This window comes from Anopheles marshallii, chromosome 2, assembly GCF_943734725.1.
Source record: "Anopheles marshallii chromosome 2, idAnoMarsDA_429_01, whole genome shotgun sequence".
In the NCBI taxonomy this organism is placed as follows: Eukaryota; Metazoa; Arthropoda; class Insecta; order Diptera; family Culicidae; genus Anopheles; species Anopheles marshallii.
In genome coordinates this window covers 26856752-26874179 of record NC_071326.1, presented here as the reverse complement: position 1 = coordinate 26874179, position 17428 = coordinate 26856752, and the positions used below count along the sequence as shown (strand labels likewise).

Here is a 17428-nt window from a genome sequence, read left to right as displayed (position 1 = left end):
CAAGCAAAAAAAAAAACAGATTACAATTTAGCTCTATGTTTGAGATATTCTCACGACTCATCACAACTTACCGTGGAATGATCGTATCGTCGATGTTCTGTGCAACGATCGGCATCGGTTGTTTGCGATGTCTGGACGCCAACCAGCTGAACATGTCGTACTCCGAGCGCGTACTGTACGGCTCACACCGTGCCGTGCCGTGTGGGTTCTCCTGCAGATCATCGAAATACTCCGCATACTCTGACGCTCCATGGGGCGCGAAGGCTCCATTCATCCCATTCCCACCAGCACCACCACCAGCACCGGTACCGCCTAGCCCAGCTTGCTTCTTGTGGTAGAGTGGACTGTACTGCGTGCACTTCTCAACACCCGGCAGCTGCTCGAGCAGATACCGGATAGCGTTGGTTTTCAGACCGAGCATCTGTACACCGGCCATTTCCTTCAGCTGGCCTTCGGGCAGCGCTGTTAGACCGTGTGCGCGCCGTGCGATCTGTACCGCCTCGAACAGCTTGTCCCAGATTTCTGCGATCGACGTTGACTTGTAGGTGAATCCATCCTGTGATTGAATTTCGTACAGCAACTTCGGACTTGTGGAACGCGGAATGGACTGTGCCTTCGGTACGGTTGCCGGTGGCGAGGGCTGTACGGTATATTGCTGCAACTCCTCATCCAGCTGCAACTGCTGATGGTGCTCTGTGGGCGATGGTTGCGACAGTGGCGATGGTTCCGGCTGACGAATCTTCCCGAACAGCACACTTTCCGCATCACCATTGTGTAGCAAGGAGTTATCGACACCAAAGCTTGACCGTTGCGTGTCACGGAAGCAAACATCCGACTCCTTCTTGGAGTCAAACATGGAACTGGCGATCGTCAGCAGCGATTGCTGATTGGCCAAATTTTCCGAAGATTGCATTTCTTCCAGCGTCATCATTGGCATGGTAGTGGCGGCAGTCGCCAAAGAGGGAGAAGTCGCAGCCGAATGGTACTCCTCATTCAGCTCCGCCACGATCCGTTCCGTCTCGGCAGCACAATCGGCCACCGTTTCGAGCGTACGGTGATGGTGCTGCTGTCGTTGGTCCGCCTGCAGATCCTTCGATTGCCGCAGACTCTCGAACGCATCCATCTGCAGCGCACCCGTTCGGTGGTGCATTTCCGCCTCCTGGTTCGTCTGCTGCTCGAGATTATCGAGTATTTCGGAAATCTTATCCTTTATCTCCGGCGAGTCCGATTCACCATCGTTCATACTTGGCGAGGCGGCACCGCTGCTACTGCCGGCACCACTGTCACCGCACATCGAGGTGTCATGCCCTTCCGCTAGCATTTCTTGCGTTTCCGCCTCTAGCGAATGTTTCAACTCATCGATCCTTTGCGTTTCCGTGTCCCGATCGTCCTCGATCGAGTCGTGCGACATTAGCGTCGGTTGAGGTGATTGTATTCCAACGGTTGAATCAGTTGGCGCCGAAAGGATCGGTTTGATTTCGATCTGTGCCGACATTGTTAGGGGAGTGTTTTGATGATCGAGTGGACCCCCACCCAGTGGAATCAGTGTACCGTTGCCATCGAAGGTTAGACTGAACTGGAAGCTTGGAGTTATCGGTTGGTTCGCTTGTGGCTGATGATGTTGTTGCTGCTGTTGCTGCTGCTGCTGCTCTTCCATCTCCAGCATCATGGTGGATTGTCCCACAGGCACTGGTGAGTGAGCCGGTTCCTGTTGGTGCGATGATGGTGGCAACGGAGACGGTGTACAGCTTCCGTTCGTAGTGGTCGGTGTCATCATCGCCGACGTGAGTGGCGTTATTTCGATCGGTTTTATCTCAATCTCGAGCCGATTGTTGGGCTTGTTCGACGCTAGCAACTTGTCGCTGCTCGCCATCTTCATCCTGTCCACATCGTTGGGCGATGAACTGGGCGTGGATACGCCGTACGGCGAAGCTACCTGATGATTGTTCGGGATGATGGTAAACTCGTCCATCTTTTCCGAGCATTGCTGCTGGAGCATCTTCAGCGGTGGTGGTGGCGGCGTTTGCGACACTTCGGCGTTCTTTTGCTGCATCACCGAGGCTTGCATCGGTAGGACCCGATTGGTTGGCCGGTTCTGTACGGTGGATGAGTTATTGTTTTGGTTGTTGTTTGGATTCGTTTGCTGTTGTATCGGATTGACCACGTTGGTGGGTATGTTGGAGTAGTGTGGCATCGGGTATGGGGCCGTGGGAAGTGTGATGCTCGCAGGTTGTGATGGTGTGATCGTGATCGTGGATGCTGGCATCGACACCGGCACTGGTCCACCGGCGCTAGAGGCACCGGTGTTTGCAAGGGACAGCGTAATTTGTCCCGCACTGGAGGACTTTTTGGAAAGCGAACCCTTGCCGCCCTGGGTGATGGTGATGGGTTGCGACTGAAGTTGCTGCTGCTGTTGCTGCGGAAGGCCTGCTAATTGTTGTTGCGCTGTGGATACGACGTTCATTAGCTGCTGGTACGGTTGTTGTTGGCCTTGGGGTGGCTGCGCTTGCTGTTGCGCTGTGCCGTAGTTGATCATCTGGGTCTGGTTGGCGTTCATTGGCAGCATAGTTTTCTGCTTCTTCATATGCGTCCCCTGGCCATTCACGTGTCCCGGTTTCTTGTGCGTTGCACTGGTTGGCTGTATAATCATCATGGGACCATTGCTGAGGGTAATCCCATTTGTGACAGGCGACGCACTGGTCGACGACACTACGGGCGGCTGTAGCTGCGGTGACAGTTTCTCGATCACCATCGATGGTTGCTTGATCGCGCTGACCGTCAGTTGGTTTGCCGCGATCGTTTGCAGCCCGTTCCCGTTGACGTTCGGTTTGATCGGCACCAGCTGTGATGAGTTGTTTACCGCACCGATATTGTTGCTGGTCGGTATTAGCGTGATGCTATTCTGCAGCAATTGTTGCTGTGGCACCGGTTGTGCAGAGATCATCAACGGTTGCGGTTGTGGCTGGGACAGCTGATAAATCGATGCGGGCGGTGTTGTCGATGGTGGCGGTGAAAGCAGCGAAGCGGACGTCTTCTGTTTCACTGGCTTTGCAACGATCTTCGGTTTGGTGTAGTTGGTCGTTTTTGTAATCGGTTTGATTACGTTCGAAACCTTGGTGGAGGTCGTCAGGGCTGTGGCCGTCGTGTAGACGGACGATGAGACGATCGACTGGAAGGCGGCGGCAGATTTATGCTGCTGCGACGCAGACACTACACCCGTGCTGGTTGTGATTTGCTCGGTACCGCTGCCTAACACCTTCATAGCCGTATTGGGCATGACTTTGTTAACCAGCTGTGATTGTGCCTTCGGAATGATCGTCTTCATCGTCGGCTTCAACGGTGTTACGATCGAAGTGGTAGAGCTTGAGGAACTGGTGGCAATTGTGTTGGTGCTCGGTTGAATACTGATTCCAGAGGGCGAGGATGTTTCTATCTTCCAAAGTTGTTGCTGCTGCTGTTGCTGTTGCTGGATAGTTCCTATCGGTTGGTGAGTCGTCTGTATTGTGGCCGGCAGTGCACCGGTCGCGGAGGAAACCACCGCCGTCGGTTGGAGTGGTGCCTGCTGGAAGATGGTTTGCGCACCGTTTCCACCAACGCTCGGGGACGTTTGGATCTGGACCGGTGTGGATGCCTGCGAGACGACGGATGCGCTAGACGTTCCAATCTGCATCGGCTGACCAGTAGCGTCGTTGTTCAACACCACGTACCCTGTGGGCATTTCGACAATCGGTTCAATCTTGCTAGCCGCAAACACTTGCGTGGTAGTAGCGGAAAAGCTTGAATTCTGACTCAACACACCTTGCATCGCTGTTGCGGATACGAACTGCTGCGAGGACATCACGGTGTTCTGCACGATCGTCTCCAGCCCGTAGTACATCGAGGGGCTGGTTAGGTACATGCACCCGGATGCCGGATCGGTCACCATCATCTCGAGCGTCGGTTGAGCGGTGGCGGTTGCTGCTGCCGTCGCACCCAGTACCATCTGTTCGGTCGCCATCATGCCACACTGGATGGTGGCCGCTTGCGGCTGCACGATCGTACCAATGACCTGCGGCTGGGTCGCGATCTGTAACGCTCCAGCCGGGATGAGCGAGTAGCCACCGGTGCCGTTCGGGATGAGAATGTTGTTGGCCGTTGCGGCTGCTAGCGTTCCCGCATCCGTCCCGGTCGTAGCCATCGCGAATCCGTTCTGCGTCAGCATGTTTGCCGGTGCTAGCTGGTACTGCACCGGACTGTGCGTCGCCGTTAGTGTACCCTGGTCGGACAGGTAGGATATTTGGTTGCCTCCGACTTGTTGCACAAGGATTGGCTGGTTTGCGGGCGACTGCGCCTGGAAGATGATGTTGCCTGGTGTTTGCTGTGGCGCAGCCGGTGTTGCCGCCGATCGTATCAACGGATACGAAGCGTTGATCAGCTGTATCTGTTGCTGCTGTTGCGCCTGTGGTGCAGCAAGAGTCGTTTGCAGCGCACCTGTCGGCTGACCACCGATCATTGTCGTCGATGGATGAATTGTCATCGTTTGTTCTTGCGGCTGATGATGGTGCTGTTGCTGTTTGGTTTTCATCTGCATAGAAGTTTTCGCCACACCGTTCGATGTGATTGTGCGCTTTGTTTTAAGCGAACCCTGCTGCGGGTGTTGTTGCTGGTGAGGGTGCTTTGTGATGACCTTCTTGGGCGATGCGGTGGTGTAGACAATCTTCTTTGCACCCGGTTGCATTGCCATCTGTTGTGTGCCACCGCTCTGCAGAATCGTTTGTTGCTGCTGCGGGGCAGCGATCGTCATCAGCTGCGGTTGCCCGTTCGGTCCAATCGAGATGATCTGCGGTTGCTGCGAGAACACACCGCCAAGGGCTTGGGCTGTGCTGAGCGTGGTTGTCGTCATTGGTCCCGTGCCGGAAGCTAGACTGTGCGGGAGTGTGATTGACGATCCGGTAGGTGCGGGTTGAATAAAGCGCTGCTTATTCTGCACGAACTGTTGCGCACTGTTGTCCTGCAACACCTGCTGCTGTTGCTGTTGGGATTGCTGCTGAAAGGTGGCATTCGAAAATTGGTTCGTGGTGGCAAAGATTTGTCCTTGCCCGTTCGGTGTGGAAATGATCATGTTTCCACCTAGATTTTGCAACCCAACGGAACCCGCCTGAAGCGTTCCCTGGATGGGGATTTGCTGCGCACCCGCAGCGGAAGTCTGAATAGGAATGCCGTTCGATGAGAGCTGATTGATGGTGATCGGCATCGACGTCGGCAGGTTGGACAGTATCGCTTGATTACCGTTCAAATTTATCGTTTGACCGGTCTGCAATACTGAGATGGTTTGCGGGTGGCCGCCAGGTTGTGATGAGGCCGTAAGATAACCCGTCGTGTTACCGTAGATATCGGTCGTAATCGTTTGCGGTTGAGATGTTGCCTGGGGCAGGATGAAAGTGTTGCCGGCGGTGCCTGCTATCTGTCCGGTGATGATTTGCTGTTGCTGCTGTTGCTGTTGTTGCTGTTGCTCGGGACTCAACAAGCGGGGCGATCGCGTTTCGGATTCAGATTCACTGGTGGATAACACTTCGCACGAGCTAAGATGGCGTTGGTACGATTCCTGGTTACGATACGTTGCCTGGCAACGATCACACTTCACCGGTGCTTCGATCATTGAGCGCGAAGAGTAGATCTTCATCTCTCCTACCGTGCCATCGAGACAAATATCATCCACACCATCGAGCTGCGATATTTTCAGCCTCTCAAACACATTTCCATTATCGGACGACCCATCGGTCACGGTTGTGGATTTTTTCACCGATGACCAAGAATATTCTTCCTGCACTGACTTGCGACGTTCCTGCATAACAACGTTTGTGCTCGCCGTTGTTGTTGCCAGCGTGGTTGTTGTCGTCGTGGTAGTAGTAGACATCGGCCCACCGAAAGCAATATCCTCCTTGATTCGTCCCAGCGAAAGCACATCCGAGAGCTTTATATTGTTTTTAGCAATTTTACGACGTTTTGCCACCACTGCCGCAGTCGATTCGAGCTGCTTCGTACTCCAGGAAAAGCTACCCGATCGTTGACCACGAGGTTGCTGCTGTCCGACTGCTACGATGGCTTCGAGAATGTCCGATTTGCTTCGTTTCAGCTCCCGATGATTTGTGGCATTGGAGGTGGTTGGTTTCGCCATTCCGGATAGAAGTGCATCCTCTACGCCGGGAGTAGCAATCGTTTTAGCCCAGCTATCATTACTTAGCTCAGATCCAACCCCACCACCGATTGTCGCATGCAGACTATCCATATCATCCACATCCATACCGGAATTTTCTTCCGGTTTGGAAGAATGGCCACTCATGGTCGTTGCTGGGCCAGACGACGAACAAGAAGAGCCTGCACCGTTACCGTGCACCTGAATCATTCCCGGGTCCTTTAAGATATCCACGTTGAACGTGGCGTCGGTTTTCAGATCCATTGCGAGCAAATCCTCGTAGGTCATCAGCTTGGGCAGTATGTCCAGCATCGAAATACCATCGAGAATGTCGTGTGGCAGGTCCTCAAAAATTGCGTCCTTTATTTCCGGCGGCAAGAGATCGTTCGTGTTCTGGGGCTCCTCATCGTTCGTATCTTCTCCAGTGCTACAAACTGGATTCGATTCGCACAGCGATTGAAGCTGCTGCTGCAGTTGATGTTGCTGCCTCGAGGCACCACGATCTCTAAGCGAGGCGGAACCTAACAACTGCGTTGTGGTTGTGGTGGTCATCGTCGTGGCGGTTGAAGACATTGACGATAGCAAATGCTGCTGCATAACGTCAGGCTGCAGTGGATCGACATCTTCCTCTTCCTGGTTGTCAGTGTACTGCAGGCTGGTGTGCCAGCGAGCGATCTGCGTGAGACCCCACTGCACGGTACTACTGTTCGATGAATGATCGACGGTAAAGTTCTTGCCGAGATCAGTACCGTAGCCATAGTTGTTGCTCTGAATCGATGTCTTGATTTGATACGATACAATCTTCCAAGGCTCTTTGGCTGACCAGTACAATCGCGTGCATTCAAAGTCCGCTGGAATGAGCACGTCCGCATGATCACTGAACGTCGGTACCACGTGTCCCAGGCGCCGTACATTCAACGATCCAATCATGAACTGCACCCGGCTCGGTTCTACGAATCGCTTCTTCCGTCGATCTAGTTCAACGTAGACGGAACGTGCGATCTCAAAGTTGCGCTCTTCAGGACAACGCTTTTTCTTTGCCTCACCCGCATGAGCCGTACAGTATACCGTCTTATCCAACATAAACACGCATCCGATACGCCTCGCACAGGGGAAGTGGTAGTGTTCACCGCAATTCTTCACGTTGCATCCGACAGTGGCACCCTTCACACCGCAGTGACAACATTTGATTAGACGGCCGCGCGATGCAGCTGAATGGACATTCTGCAGTGAACCATCGATTTCCTCAAATACTTCTGCCGACCAAAGAGCACAGTTGGTATGTACCCAATTGTTTTGGCCACAATAAAGCAGCCGGGACTCGTGCAGGATCATTCCTTCGCCTTGCTGCTTGCACAACATGCAGATCCGGGTTTCCAACAGCACCTCTTCCGTCTCGTGGAAGTAATCCGTTAACTCGTCGAGAGGGATGTCAATTTGGGGGACCTTTTGATCCATTCCAGCTCCAAGTGCTCCAAACGAGTTTCCATCGATATTGTTCGATCCATGTTGGAAACCACCACGACCATTCATACCCCCAGACCCTGTGGATGAGTGGTATCGATCAATCCCAGTCGTTTGATCGACCTCGCCGCACATGGCCTCCTCGAGCGCATCCGTACAAGCCTTCGTTTCGTTCTGGAACCATGGGAATGTTTCACTCAAAAACTCTTTGTACGCCACCGTTAGCTCCTCAGAGCCAACCATCTGCAACAGCGTGTTCATGTCATAGTGAAAGTCCTGCAGTGAATAGTACTCATTTGCGTTGATTTTCTGCTTAATGTCGACCAAACTGATGTCTCCTCCGGTAGGTGAACCTTTGCCAGGGGTTATACGAGCAGAGCAGTAACATTTGTTGAAACTATTACCGCTGCCCGATACCGGAACCACGGCGTAACCTGCCCCTGTATTGCTATTACCGCTACTACTGCCACAGCTATTTTCGCTGCTAAAGTCGTAGATCGAATCCTCGTCCAGTTTGGGTTTTTTCGACGCTGATCCCGCTGCAGATGAAGGGAAACTCGACGTGTCCACTCCCGCCGAAAAAGTTCCTCCAAAGAAAGAAATGTTCTTCCCGTTCGTGATCGAACCCGCAGCAGCACCACAAGTGCAGTTGGGTGATTTTTTCCGTGGGCTAAGCTTGAGCAGGGCACAGGCCTGGCGACTTTTGCTCAACAATTTCACCACGCTTAGGAGACCTGCTTTAAACTCTGCCGCCACCGCATCCCGCCATAGATGGGCAGTACCATCACCATGCTTGGCGCACTTTTTGCAGATGAATTCGATGTTCTCCGGCAACACACTGAGCATGTTGTACTGTTCATCCGTTAGGCCTTCACACCGTGCGTGCACCCACCGGCGACAGTCGCCGCACTCCATCATCTTCAAATCAAAGTCGTTATCTTCGTAGCACTTCTGGCACAGTGGACAATAGTTTCCTTTCTGTCGCAAGCGAAAGCACGGTGTACACATGGGAAGATTGCCTATGAACTTCGTAACGTTCGTTGTACCACAGCTTTTGCAGCGTAAACAACCGGCACAGATCAGTGGCCGATCGGCTCCGTGTAAGCGTTTGCTCGTACCGAGACAGGTAGTATGATAGTGCTTGGCACACTTTTGACACTTCACCTTAGCGCCTGTGGCCATGTTGCAGCTGAAACATACGGTACATCGTGGACACATCCAGTTGAACCGAGCAATCAATAGCTGCTCCTGTTGTTGCTGTGGCGATGCACCTAGTGTAACGTCCAGCAAACTCATGTTGCCCGTATCATCCAGTCCCGTTCCAGTGCCCGTTCGGAGATTATACTCGTCCTTAACGCAGTACTGATGATACGGTTCACAGCAGCACACACAGAATAGCATACTTTCGTGGCCTGCACTGCCGCATAGAAAACAAAGCGCCCGGACCGGCATCGTTTCCGATAGGATTAACCCAAAGCCAGTCCGACTAACCTCGGCTGGATCGTAATTTTCCCAAAAATCTATCGAAATCATCGGGATATCGTTGAGTGTGCGAATGTTCGAGAATGATCCCATTGCTCCAGTTACCCCACCGGTTGTTGATAATGCCGCATTACGATTGCCGAGTGCGACCAACGATGAGGAAACTTGTGATTGCTGCTGCTTTCGACCACTGATGTTAGACGGACCCTTGCCCATGGCACCCAGACCGTACTGTCGCGATGCTTGGGGACGGAAGGAACTGGTAGTCTTCCGAGTAGCAGGTTTATCTACATGGTCGTCCTGCTTCTTCACTGGTGCTGAAGTAGGAATTGCCACTGATAACGATTTAGCTTGTTCTTCCTTTACAGGAATCACATTCGTAACCATGGAACTAGCCTTAGCATCACAAATATTGGCCTTCAAATCAGCTGTTTCTTCCTGGCACTGCTCTTCTTTTTCATCTTCCACGTCCGGAAGTTTGTCTTCGTCAATCACCAACTCTTTCTCCGTCGATCCACTAGTATCTGGATCGAAACGATCGCCCTTTGTTGGTGTTTCACGCACTTCGTTCGTATCTTCATCGGGTGTGGCAGGTGGAGAAAGAGCCACCGCCGGATCGATACAATCGCTGCAATCTTGCTTCACGTTCGACTTTGTAGCACGTCGCTCTTTGTCCATAAGCGGAAGATCTTCGGCTGGTTCAGCCGCACTATCACTGGGTGGTGTTTCGATGTTTTCTAGCGCTCCTCCGCTCGGTGATCCAACCGAACCGTCCTCAGGAAAGGTTGCTAGCGGCTGTCCAAGTACGATTGACGCACTTCGACAGACATGCTTCACTCGAGGTCCCTTAAGATCGATTCGTTGCCGTTTGTCCGTCGCTGTTTGGTTTGCTCCAGCCGTCGTTAGTGAACCAGCACTGGGGGTTGCAGTTGGCTGGGACGAATTGGCACCAGTTGAAGGAACTGGATTTTCACTTTTCGTTTCCACTGTGGTTGTTGCTTCAGTTTGCTGATGACTACTAGTTGCTTCCGATTTACTTCTCGTCCGCGGTGGCTTCACGGGACTATTCTCCTGCTCTTCCTTGATATCCTTCCGCGCAGTGGCAGTTGTAGCCACCGACGACGAATCTTCGAGCTTCACAGTATCTTTCCGTGGTTCACTTGATGTGAAAATGTCTTCCTTACCAGCAAGTGGACTCTTGCCACCGGATGAACTTGCGCCAGATGAGCTGCTAGGGCTTGCCGCCATGATGTTGTTGCGCTCATTACCAACAAGATTAAGTTTTATTTGCGGGACACTCCCGAACGTGTTGTTGTTCTGTGAGAGCGGGTTTATATGGAGCGCTAGGAATGGATTAAACGACTTGTTGAAACCCTCTGCTAAGCTGCCAGGTTTCTTATCACCGCTGGTCCACAGGATTCGCGAAGTACCGTTCGTTGGTCCGTGCTCCGCAATACTGTTCGCGAAGAGATTTCCCTCAGAGGAAGGATCCTTCTTTAGCGCACCGGTGCATCCCGATGTTCCATTGCCCGGAGGTTCGAAGTTTCGCATCGTTAACGGTAACGTTTGGCCCAACCGAATCTTCAGCACGGGTGGTAACTGAAAACTACCGAGACACTTGCGCAGCCAGCACGCATGACAGCGTTCCTTGAAGATGTGCCTTGTTTTGACCGTGTCCGGGCGCATTAATAGTGACGGTGGTATGATGAGACATTTACCCTCATTTTTACACTTAAGCATAGTAACTTCCGTCCCTGCGCCTGGTTGGGTCGGGCTAATCATGCTTCCCGTTGCTAGCTTTTTCACCATCTTGGAGATGAACTTACGACACACATCACAGCAGCTTACACCGTACTTTTTCGTCGGTTGCGCGTAGTACCGAGAATTTACCGGTATGCTGCAGATGCAGCATGCGGCACCAGACGCATTGCTCGAACCGTTTTGAACTGCCGCCGATGGGTTGCCAACGCCAAGCGCAGCTGAGAATAGTTTCGAAGCGTCAAGTTTTGCTTTCGCTTTCAGATGCATCGTAAAGAGCCCTTCGGGCGTTCCACTGCTTGTTCCCAGCGAGGCACCGGCAGCCGATCCTGTCGCTGATGGTGCCGCCGAATTGGGGGTATTAGATGGCACGGGCTGTGAGTTGGAGTTGATGGATGTAATACTGTTTAATACAGCCCCATTGATGCCTCCAATACTATTGCTGGTGTTGTTGAGCAGCGAGGTAGCGAACTGAAGTCTTGGCTGGCGCAGGATTCCTTTGCCAAAGATTGAGGCAGCTGCCGCGAGATTCGTTGTGCTGGTAGTCGAAGCGCTGAGCGTGGACGATGCGATCGCCGGAGAGAGCTGCGATGGTTTAACAAGCTTCGAACTTGCGCTCTTGGTACCCGGTGCTAGGGGACCGTCCGTGAGTGATGTCTTTGCGAATGGATTAATACTGATGGGCGTCATTAACGAACGGTCACCCGGTGGACTTCCTTCCGGTCGAGGATCGATGTTTGGATGATGAGCTTCAGGGGAAAAATAAAACAGTGTGATTAGCATACTTAGAGGATAATAAGTTTTCCAATAAAGATAAATCTTACCTATGGTTGAAGTCTTTTCGGACGACCCTATCGACCCCGTCGATTCATCGCTTTTCTTTTTATCCTTCTTCCTCCTCGTATCATCACTGGTAATAGAATCGCCTTCGGTTCCTGTTACAGCGTTAACTCCTGTTTCTCCCGCAGAATTGCCACCACTTCCCAGCCCTCCAAAACTGGGGGCGCTGGAGTTCAATGAAGCTCCCGCACTGCCAACGGGGCTTCCCGTGCTTGCCGCAGCAGCTGCAGCGGCAATCGCAGCCGCTGCTGCTAAATTCTTATTTTTCTTCTTAATCTCCAACTCAAATTCATCCAGGAACCTTTTGTTCGGTTTTATCACACGACTAGAATGAACGCTCCGCTTGGGCAGAATGAATCGCTTGTCTCCAAACTGTGTGCCACCACTTTCCAGGTTACGGCCCGCCATATCACCATCCGTGGTAACAGGTGCCGATTGGGCGGGCTCACTTGCCCCACCAAACGATACGCCAGCTTTCGCACCTTCGGCCGCTTTGAGTCCAAAGCCAAGCCCCCCGACAGAGCCACTGTTTCTATCGACTGTGCTAACTCCCGGCGAAGATTTGCTGCTCGATTTTAGCACGATCTCTGTCAATCGGGATGGTCGCACTAGACACTCCATCGCTTTGCCCCCGCCGGATACACTGGCGGACGCGGATGCGGCGGCACTCGCGGCAGCTGCGGCTGCTACCGCTCGCTGCAGTCGCTTCTTCATCTTCCGATTAAAGCTCTTTTTCAACCGGATCGGTCGGGCGAGGCATTCCTTCTTGATAATCGATGGCAGCGGAACCGTGTCCGGGTTGTACACCTTCTTCACAATGTTCTCGTCCGTCGTCTCGAGCGTGGTGTGAAACGTGACACTTTTCTTCTTCACCGGTGTGGCATTGCCGCTGCCAGTCGATGGTGCGGCCGGGTGCGGTGGTTTCGAATCCATTAGTGTCGCCGCACCGGCCGTTGTACCATCGGAACTTCCGGCGCCGTCAGCAACGGTTGTAGAATGTTCCATCGATGCTTCCGCCGTTGGGACGCGTACGGTTTTCGTATTACCGGTGGCACTGGGATTACTGTTTGCGCCTTCACTGCTGTTCGCACTACTGAGCGTTGCGCTTTGTTCGCAGGACGGTGACTGCTGTCGACTGACGCGCCCGGATGCCACACCGGGAGGACATCGTCGCGCCAGCGCCGACGTTAGGGTAGATGGTTTCATTTCGAAACCATTTCCGGTGGCTGGCAGCTTCTCGCCTCGTACGCTGCTACTAGTGCTTTGCATCGTCGGTTGCTGCTGCTGCTGCGTTGACTGCTGTTGGCCGTTTCCGACGGCCGACCTAACCTCACTCGTGCCGCTAATGGTGACCGGCGTTGATGTGGTTGCCGCCATCGATGATACGGTGGACGTCGGTGTCGCTGTGGGGCTGGTTGTGGTTGACTCATCCCCCGTTTCTACCGACCCATCGGCCGGTATCTCCTGCTCCTCATTGTCCTCCTCCTCTTCATCGTCATCCTCCTCGTCGTCATCTTCCTCCTCGTCCTCATCGTCATCATCGTCCTCTTCATCATCATCCTCCTCTTCGTCGTCCTCGTTCTCGTCGTTGTTGTGGTCATCGTTATCATCTGCACCGTTTTCGGTCTCGTTGTTCTCGCTGGCGCCATCATCCTGAAATTGCACGCAAACCACAAAGAAACATTAATTTATGAACGCAGCTATACGGCAAGTATTTGCATCAACAAAAGGCAGCGATTATTGAGAAGCAGAAAACAGCGCCACGAGCGGTAAGACGGTTCGCTTAAGGAAAGTTTCATCTCAAGTGGCCATGAAATGGCTGAGACTTTAAACACACAGCGCACTACAAGATTGCGGTGGTTGTAAAATGTGCACTTTGTAATGGAACCAACTTAAAGGACACTTCCGTCCATCCATGTTGACCCACTACCTACGGCTATGTTGACAAAGGGGCTAACGAGACGATCGCTCAATTTTGAACTAACATTTGCAAAAGCATGTCCTAGCAGGGCTAACGTCTACGCCCGTCGAGGAACGATATACTGTCCCACACTATTCCCACCTCCTTTCCGGTGCCCTATGCTTTTTTATCGCATTTCACTTTAACAACATTTGTGTGTACTTTTACAATTTTTATCCTCTTCCATGTTCTGGCTTGGTTCGTTCAAACGGGGAACTGCTCACCACCGTATCTGTCGCGTTTTCACCATCGTTGGGAACATCATTTCCCAACAAAATACACCCATCCAAAACCATCCACCGAAGGCATGGGTTAGCTCTGCCCGCTGGAAGCCATCGCAAATTCGCTTACATCGCATTGCAAACATTTGCTTTTTCGCCCATATCGATCCGCGTCCGGTGGGTGAACTCCACCCTGTCTTGTTGGGGTGCACTCGCTGCTGCACACCGTGTCCTAACGGACCGATGAAAAGCATCGCCCTACGGGTGTAATAAAAACCGAAGCGGGTGGGTAGGGTTGTGCTGTCTCCTTAAGAAACGGTCCAAGCGTTGACGGTCCAAGGATGAGACGGAAGACGACGGCGAGCTGGGTGTCTATGCTGGCAAAAACTTGTTCTGCATTCTTTATGCTGATTAAATATCACTCACGCACGGAGGCGGCAAAACGAGGGGCCAAACTGCAGACGAACCCCGTACAGGACGGTGGCCAAGCAGAACGAAATGGATGGTAAATGGGCTAAACGGAACACTCCATGTAGATGTGGCATTGTATCGGCGGCCGCATTCAATCCACCTAATGACTTGAACATTGAAGAAGTGCGATGCAACGATGGGATGGTGTTCGATCAATCTTGTGAAATGTGTTATAATTAATACAAATCAAATGAAGATAACGATGCACTGAATTCTTTAGAATTGTGTGTTCCATTTCGACGCTATTCATCCGTTGCGGTAACGCCTTTCGCAAGCATAGAATAAAGTGCAGCGGTGAAGAATGCGGGAAAGAAAAACATACGAATCTGCCTGTAAGCTTACAGATAATTGAGCAAATTTCCTTCCGCCGCACTCCTCGGTTCGCTATTTCATCAAGATACGGTGCCAAGATGATAAATTGAGCAACCGATACCCAGTCGAGCAGTGCGCGGTCGAGCGGTTGGCTCAAACTGACTGCCAGCAAACAGAACACATTCATGTACGAAGCGCACGCTAATAAAATAATCATAACCAACCCAAGTTTAACCTTGTGCAATCGTTCGTTTTTACAATAAAAAAAGCCCTTGTGTCCGGGGCCCTTGTGTGCTCCACCATACACTCGAAAAACATCCTTTTCATCGGTTGCGCTTGCATTATAAAGACTTCAAAAAACCGTTCGGTCCGATCTTTGCGCGCACGCATTCATCATATCGCGGGCCACGGTGGCACGTAAGGACGATAAAATGATGATATTTTATTTTTAATGCACCCTTCAATGCACACCGGCCGGGTTGTCCTGCGTTTCCCTCCCTCTCCCCGTGTCACTGATTGACACGGAGACCTCGTGTATGCGGCTGCCGAATGCGAAAGACACCTCACCTTTCGAGAATCGAGCCAAGAAAAATCAACCATCGGCAAAAGGGTGGACCGAGTTTCTTTTTTGTTGTTGCATTTTGATCACCCGTCAATTGTTTGGATGGCAATGGTAAAATGAGTCCCCACCCCCCTCCCGTTTCCCCCAACATGGCAAACAGTGCCAGCAAAACTGCAACGAACGATATACCCTCGAGAAACGGAGATACTTCTTAAAGTCAAAATCGTTACCAATGACAGGCAGCGTGCCAACGCCACCGTCTCCATCCCAGCTTGGGTTCTTGTTCTTCGCCCCATTTCGATCCCAACGTTGTGTTGGAGGCTCATGGAGGATGTACGGGGTAGTTGAAGGGTAAGTACACACGATCGGCCTTCTTTCGTGTGCGTGTACTGTACACCTTTCTCCCACAACACCCACCGCTGCTTTCATGCGATGCATGATCGTACTCTGCACATTCTTTTCTCTTTAACCCTTCAAGTGATGCGGTACTGATCGCAAAATTGGATGTTGCACAATTTAACATAATTGCTCGAATTCTCCCGGTATTTGAGTGATAAGGGGTTGAACGTGCTTAACATCATTTCAAATTTATTTCAAAGCATTGCCATTCGTATTGTTAATATTTGAACAAATATTGTTTCCTATCATTTTATGTTGTTCAAAAGCATATAGTAAATTTAGTAAATAGTCTTAAACAACTTTTCTAAAATGTTTCCAATCATGGAAAGGATAGAAGAAAAATATTTTATAACATTTCACCAATATTGATTACTACAGCAAAAAAAATATTAAATTTAAATCTAACCAAAATATTAATTATCATAGAGTTCTGCTCCTTGCGTTGTTAACTTTGATTTACCAAAATTATAAATCAAAAATTGTCAAAACATTTTCCATTTTTTTTGCAATACTTATATATACACACCCAATTAAGGGTTAACTGATCGGGATGAATAAAGATACCAATACCTTGGTCCTGAAGGGCAAAGTTTCATTCTTCCACATCCCGTGCCAGCTTTCCTCCGTAGCAACATTGCCCTCCAACCCCTTCAACCCCCAACTGGGATGGTGATCTTCATCCTCCTGCTAGATTTCCTTCTTCTTCAGCAAAGAGCAACCCCCAATGGAATGTCAAATGGTGCAAAAACGAGTTTTCCTGCTAGTCCACACTATGCGCCGCACACGGTATGATCGATCGCGGACTCTTCAAAAAACGGCAAGAAAAAGCTGCACCGTCACAAAGAAAAGCACGAGCTCACCACAAATGAAACCGAACCCCCTTTTAGAATGCGACACAAAAGCGTAGCGCAGCGTGGAAAGCATCGGTCGGGAGTGTATTATGTGCACCGCAGATGCTTACACCTCAGTTGGAGAAATTGTGGTGCGAATAATGCCACCATCAACATCAGCACTTTACATATCGGTTGTTGCGTACATATTTATTCTATTTAAACGCTTCGACTTAAGCGTCGGATGCGTCTCCGGCACGGAACACTGTTTCGGCTGATGTCAACAAGAAGGAGCGAATTTTGTCCTAATGCCGCTCCGCAATTATTGGGTTACAAAGAAAATACCTCTCAATCATCGTTGCGAATATGATGCAGAAACCCAAAATTATACCTTTGACGCTAAGGTGGCGTATTGGACCTAGTTTTTCTTTTGGAACATGAGTAACGTACGTCAGTGGAAAACGCATTAAAACATATCAATTATTTTTATTTATTTGTCCACACCACAACCACTGTCCCCTCCCACCTGCACCATTGCGGTTGCGTCAAGGTAACTTGCACAAGAAATAATGTGCATGTTTCCACCATCAACCGGAGAGGTCACCTCGTTTAATGATGGGGTTACATTTCCTTCGGACCTGCCGGGTAATCTCGATAAGCACTTCTCGCAATCGAACAGAAAAAAAACAAACAATAATGGGCGAAAAATATGCACACTACACGCAGGTTGCAGGCTGAAATTGATGCGCGTGTTTTGAACGAAAGGGAGCAACGAGCAAAAAAAAAATTATATCACACGTAAACTAGCAATTATATGGCCGAGTGGGACAAAAAGGGTTTTCAGGTGAAGTATGTTGCTCTTTCTAAATGATCGGCAACCATCAAAAGCATCAACAGCGAGCCAGGGTACAACCATTCGGAGCAAAAACAAAAAAAAAATACCATGCATAACCG

The 17428-nt window shown here is 51.0% G+C and overlaps 1 protein-coding gene across 1 annotated transcript in view; it reads right to left on the bottom strand.

Moving 5' to 3' along the window:
• The window catches only part of LOC128710292 (histone-lysine N-methyltransferase trithorax), a 106908-nt gene that overhangs the window by 670 nt on the left and 88810 nt on the right, over positions 1–17428 (bottom strand). Inside the window, exons 2-3 of the mRNA XM_053805342.1 lie at positions 11704–13372; positions 72–11628 (exon numbers count right to left, since the gene is read on the bottom strand). Coding sequence (XP_053661317.1) covers positions 72–11628; positions 11704–13372 — 13226 coding nt within the window. The remainder of the gene's footprint in view (positions 1–71; positions 11629–11703; positions 13373–17428) is intronic.